The sequence below is a fragment of the Cynara cardunculus genome, unplaced genomic scaffold, assembly GCF_001531365.2.
Source record: "Cynara cardunculus var. scolymus isolate 2C unplaced genomic scaffold, CcrdV1 Un_Scaffold_2518, whole genome shotgun sequence".
NCBI lineage: Eukaryota > Viridiplantae > Streptophyta > Magnoliopsida > Asterales > Asteraceae > Cynara > Cynara cardunculus.
The window spans coordinates 64,736-71,053 of NW_020201121.1; the positions used below are offsets into that span (position 1 = coordinate 64,736).

At 34.5% G+C, this 6,318-nt stretch overlaps 1 protein-coding gene across 1 annotated transcript; it reads right to left on the bottom strand.

Moving 5' to 3' along the window:
- Positions 1–4,206: 4,206 nt before the first annotated feature.
- Positions 4,207–5,286, bottom strand: LOC112503102 (auxin-responsive protein IAA3-like). The gene is made up of 3 exons (XM_025107173.1): positions 5,030–5,286; positions 4,648–4,947; positions 4,207–4,539 (listed from the first exon to the last, which is right to left on the bottom strand). The coding sequence occupies exons 1-3, from the start codon at positions 5,203–5,205 to the stop codon at positions 4,464–4,466; spliced, it is 552 nt and encodes a 183-aa protein (XP_024962941.1). The 5' UTR covers positions 5,206–5,286; the 3' UTR covers positions 4,207–4,463.
- Between the last annotated feature and the right edge of the window lie 1,032 nt (positions 5,287–6,318).

Genomic DNA, 6,318 nt, shown 5'->3' on the forward strand with positions numbered 1-6,318 from the left:
GATTGTGCAACCTTTCTTTTCTAAACCCTCTTTGACTTGGCACTAGTTTTCAGGAAATAATTTTGTAAATTGTAATAACTTTCAACAGTTTGAGAATAACATGTTAGCAATAAATGATGTTTCTTTTTACTTTTCTTGTTTTCCGATTGTTAGATTAGGAGTCTGACCTTTTTGCTATTAACTCTTCAAAATGTTTTACCTCAATATGTTCATGGTTGTCGATGTATGTATTAGTATCTGGGCAGTCTTTTCCTAAAGAAATATGTTGAGAAAAAACAGATGTATTGAACTTCTGAATGATATGGTGAGTGCATCCGATCGTTGAGACCATTGTAAGTGCTAAATCTTACTTTGAAGGATTTTGACCACTCACAGAAAAGATTGCTTGGATTAAAGAAAAGGATCTACAGATTCAATCCATAAAGACCAAGCATATAGTGAAAGTATAATTCTTGGCAGAAATCCCTCCCTATAAAATCATAGAAACTTTTCAGCTTAGTGGTCAAATGAACCATTCTTAAGGCCAGATATGACTATTAGGTGTAGAATAAAAAAGGTATATTGTGTCAAGAGGACGACACCTGTGAAGTTTTAATAATGTGAAAATGTAATCTTGGAAGGTTTGGGTTCGAAAACTTGACCCATCACCTAGTTCTAAGCAGCGAAATTATATCTTCATTGAATTTGAAATGATGGGGGTGTTATATGTCTTATAAAAGCTAATCCACAATCATTTTCTTACAATGTCACCTGTGACCAGCAGAAAATCAAGTGTCGCGTGTTTTGTCACTTACATCACCTTTTATCTTTGATGAATAAATATATGAAATATTCAATTTGTATATTAGAATTGTCGAGTATATTAGGTTCTTTGGTTTGCCTTTATAACGACTTCCTGGACCCAAGTCAATGAAGTGTGTGACTAACACAAACCTATGAAACCCACTGCAAGTAAGATGATTGAAAGATGTAGCATAGCTTTTCAAAACCAACAATTTTTTTATTAGTTTGCGTAATCTTAATGTCATATATTTCCCAATTAATTTCATATATGTTTCATAATTAACATCATTTAAAATATGCTAAGTACCAGGTAAATTATTGCATGCAATACCGTTTTGGTGGACTAAAATCTTTCACGGTAAGTAAGTGATAGTTTTGAATTATACAGGTAAGCGCTTACCCATGTAAGCATTTGGAAAACAGACCTGATACAAACTGAGATGAAAACCAAGTGAAATTGATATTGCAACCGAATGATTAATGGATTCCAGCAATTCGAGGATCTGGGGTCTCCCTAGGTTCATGCCAAAACAGTGTTTACAAATCAGATACCCATTCCAAAGCCCCTCATACCTATTTAAGAGATTACTCCTGCTACATTTCCTTTTTTACCCCTTGTAACAGAATACCAATAATTCCAAAATTGCCCCTGCCCCTATTGACTGCTGTGATTACAACCTTATTAAAACAACTACCCCTCCTATCCCTTTACTCCTTCTAGCCAAGTAACTAATAGTATCCCTCTGGGTTATATCAGGCCCCTTAGTCTCCCATTTTATTTTATTTGTCTCTCTTTCTCACTCTTTTCTCAAGCCGGGGGTCTTCACGGAAACAACCACTCTACTCCTTGGGGTAGAGGTCAGGTCTGCATGCATCTTACAGGTGGGATATATTGTTGCTCGTTTGGTTTATGAACAGTTAAAGGGGTTGTATTCTGAAACAGTAAAAGGTAAAAAAAAAATACTAGGATTAGGTTGCGAGTCTTCCATATGTATGGTGTATGTATATTGTGTATTCAGCTGATACATGCATTGATGTGTTTCTTCCATATGTATATTATGTTATATGAAGTATTCAAGTTGTATCATCCTTGTTGTTTAGTCAAACAGAGTATGAGTCACTTGTCCATCAAATAACACAGAATCATTTAGTATCACAACTGGATCATCAATTTCAAAGTATAAAATCGAAATTAGGTATGTAAGAGAGGATGGATTTTGGTGATTCAAAGTATCCCTGGTTTTGAGATAAGGTGGGTTGGCAAATGAATATAAAACCAACATAGAATCAATGATTAGTGGCCCCTTTCCCTCCCACATGAATATTGGCCTTAGTTTGATTATCCCTTTTATATAATGCATTGACAAAAAAAAAACTTGATATTTTATTCTTTACTTATCATCTTAACTATTCAGGACAATAATTTGGTTGTTGTTAACCAGTATGTAAGAGAGGATGGATTTTGGTTAACTTTACAGTCAATTTATTTATTTTTAATCACTTTTAGTTCATGAACAAGGAAATCTTAGTCAACCTGTTAGTAGAAAATCGTATCGGTATGCTCCTCATGATAGGTACTCCCAAGAGAACCACTTACGGTCAAACCTAGTAATCTTTAGGTTGTAATTGGAATAAAATTTGTATCATCAACATTTTCCCAAATAGTAGTCCTCTCTATAAGGATGAATGTAGTCATAAACATTTTCTTGAAAATTGAAAATTAGTTTGCTTAACCTCGAAAGACAAAACAAACAGGAGGAGTAGTAGTAGTATTAGGTCCCCAAATGGGTACCCAAGGGATAAAGCAGACAACTAGATCCACAAAAAAGATGCTTATGTCTTGGTGAGCGGATAGAAAGGAGATTGATTTTGCGTATCGTAAATCAGATACTGTGAGTTACTTTCTGTCTAAATGTTTGCCAAAGCCCAACTCAATGTACTATTTACTTTGGTAAACATGTGCTTAGGCCTTGAAATTCACTGAACCTGTACCTTGATTAAACAAATTGCACATTGAAAACTTAAATTACCTATAGAAAATTTGGAGACCAAGTAAAGTGAAACTTGATAGGAAATTATAAATCCCATCTTTTGAGTTAAAAAATTGATCACAGATCTTTTCTTAATAACACAAGGCTCCAAAAGGATCATACTTTACAACTTGTATTATGACTTTTACATTAAAAAATGTCTACAAAGCACAAATAAAGGTGTAAACTAGAGTATATTATATTCAATCTTAACGCTAAAGTTGGTTCTGGGGTATTTCCTGCCTACCAATCAGCTAGCATAATTATTAGGAATATCTTTTAATAGTCGAATAACAAACCGACACGTCTACTTTTATGAACATCTTAATAAATTATATTGCAGCCTCATGAAGCAATACAGTTGGAACCTCTTCTATTTTGACAAGGGAACAAGTTGATTAGTATTCCCATTCAATTAATGTTTTGGAATATTTGGTAGAAACAATGTTCAACAGTTAATGGCTTTTATCGATCACACCCGTGACCATCAAAGGCCTCATGTGGCATGTGAATTTCTATTCATTTGCTTATTCTATTAGGAAATTTTTACTGTTAAAAAGTGCATTTCTGCATGCCTACCTGCTTTGAGAGTTTTATACATGTACATAACTTGTGGGGTTTATGTAGGTTTGTCATCAGTGCTATAATCACCTCTAAAGGATACCATTAAGTTTATACAAGTCATCCATTCCAAATATGTAAAATGAAAGAATGATTCACATCACTGGAGAACAGTTTGGTGTATCTATAGTTTAATCAAACTGTACCTTAAGCTGTTGAAATCAATAGAACATGTCTGTCTATTTTTGATAGAGAAAAACATTCTATAGTGATAGTACTAAAAAGTTGCAACTATTTTAGCACTGGAACAGGATTTAGTGATTTATTTGAACTGTATTAAGGGCTTTTGTGTGAAGATATGCATTGGATTGATATCAGAGATAACATGTTTGGAAGATATCTTATTTGCTGGAGATTTGACCTTTAATAATTCCTGCCCTTGATCGTTGGTTGTCAAATTAGAATGCACAATCAACTTAAGACCATTTCTGTTTCTGGTTTTCTTTTTCTTATAGTTATTTTCAACATGAATTTGTTCATGATTTTCTGCACAGAGATTGTTTTTAAATAGTTAGCTAGGCAGTCTTTCTTTTAAGCTGTTTGTGACTCGGAACGTAACAATATATTGATCTCCAAAGTAGTTGTCTTTGGATCTCAGATTGCTAAGAATATCACCTGATAGCCAAATTAAGTAGCAATCGAAGAAAACAAGTTGGTACGCTAGAAAAATATACATTACAAAGATGTATGTTTTTCTATACAATTGCTTTGAATTTATGTATTTGTGTGGAATTTTTAATCAAATTGAAAAAAAATTATTTCAAACAAAACATACAGCATCAAAAAACATCACTGATATTCCTGCCACAAATTTACAAAAGCAAAACTATATATGATCACATACTTTGGATTGACTTAGTTTTCAGTAATGCCTAAGTTTCTTGGAACTTCTCCAGTAAAAAGTTCATTGATACAGAGGACATATTCAAAATTATGAAAATAGTTCTTGGAGAACTCAAGCTGAAAGATTCCATCTCTTCTCTTCCACTCCATGATTTACTTGATATCTCATCTTTGGTTTGGTGGCCTTCATACATTGCACCCCAACCCTTTAGCTTCTGATCCTTTCATGATTCTCATTCTCTTGCAAGATAACATGAACATTCTGCATATCAAACCATAGGATTTATAAGCACAATGTATATTTTTCTATCAACATATATATATATATATATATATATATAGAGAGAGAGAGAGAGAGGATGGGACTTACTCCCATGGAACATCTCCAACAAGCATCCAATCACCATCTTTGTCTTCATATGTAGGTGCATACTCAGACCCTTTGTATCCATCTCTTTCAGAATACACACCAATAGTGAGTTTGAACATGTGTTCCAAAGCTTCAAGGAGTTGCGGGTAACCCTTGTAGACCTTCAAGTCAATCTTCCTAAGATAAGGTGCACCATCCATGCTTACTTTTACATACATCCCACTTTCTGCCTCTGTCTTCTTTGGTTGGAAGCTGTTCCTTCGGTATTTACGCACTGGCGGCCATCCAACCACTTGTGATCTGCCATCATCAATTGGATTTAATCACATATCACCAAATTAAAAGACTCGACTACATGTGTATGATTAATTAATTCACTTACTTGGCTGCAGGTGAAGTTTCCATGTCACCCTCTTTGGCTTGGTTGGATTCATTGCAGTCATCATTGGTTTCAGGCTGCGACCGTTTATTGTTGTTCTTGAAGCATGAAACGGTTGATTCTTCTTCTCCTCTTCCAGGTAATCCCAATGTAAGATTCAAACCATCCTCCATATTCATTTTGCTCTTCGCTTTTTCTTTCTCAAAAATGTATTGATGAATTGGACCAACTAAATTTGGTTTGTCTTTCAAGACTTTTTGTTGATTGAAATGTTAGATAGGTTGGTATATATATATATATATATATATATATATATATATATACATATATTTCTATGAATGTGAATGTGAATGCAAGAAAGAAAGAAGAGGGGGTGGGGTAAAGGCAAGTTTCTTTTTTTAATGTTTTCTTGGTGGGGGAGGGAGGTGAGATAACTGATTCTTTCTTTTTCTTGTCATAGAACTTATATAACATTTTTAGTTTTATAGGAAATTAAGAACCAAATTACAAGAATCGGAGGGAGGGATGAATATATTTAATTAATTTGTATAGATAAAAATGGGTGGAGGAAAGAAGAGGTGAATGAATGAATGAATTAAGGACAAAGGCAAGCTAAGCTGTCGGTAGCATTAGTAGCAGCTTTGAGGCAAGTGCTGCAACATTTAGGGGACAAGAGTTAGACAAGCTCAGCCGCCCATATGGGAATGAGACTTTCCCATCATCTGACGGTCAAGATTTAGTCTGGGAGGGATGTAATCAGGATTGTTCATTCAGTATCCCATGTGATGGACCCACATGGGTGTTGTTTGTGGAAGAGCACAGCCATTTGTTTTCATCACCGTCGGATTATGCAAACCATTGTCTTCATAAACAACCTCATAAATTTTGATGATCCTCAAAACATTCAGACTTGAAACCTGCTGTTACGATCATGACTTGGTTTTCTCTAAAAGATTTCAACTTTTGGCTAAATTTTCATTCTTCCCAACATACATTTAGGCTATGTTTTGCAAGCTAGTCGAGAACCTAGTTGTTAGTTGAAATTTTAGTTTTTCTTAAGTATATAGTAATTATATATATTCAGACACCTTCCTTATTTTTTATGAGGTTTGAACCCCTGACAACCTGAGGAGACTATTGGTAATCCAGATGTTGAAAAGATAGGTCTTGGCTCATAAGCTAGCTATTAGGACCTCTTCGGTTGTGGCTTAATGGGCTGTATAGCCTATGTGGCTTATTCGCTCAGCCATAAATAGTTGTTCGGTTGTGGCTTATTCGTTCAACTGATGACT

What these genes read in the sequence shown, in the direction of transcription:
- LOC112503102 (XM_025107173.1), bottom strand. Translation starts at nt 5,205, where the DNA reads ATGAATATGGAGGATGGTTTGAATCTTACATTGGGATTACCTGGAAGA. An exon ending in GAAACTTCACCTGCAGCCAA is followed by an intron (nt 4,948 to 5,029) that starts GTAAGTGAATTA and finishes TGATGATGGCAG; the next exon opens with ATCACAAGTGGTTGGATGGC. An exon ending in GTTGGAGATGTTCCATGGGA is followed by an intron (nt 4,540 to 4,647) that starts GTAAGTCCCATC and finishes TTTGATATGCAG; the next exon opens with AATGTTCATGTTATCTTGCA.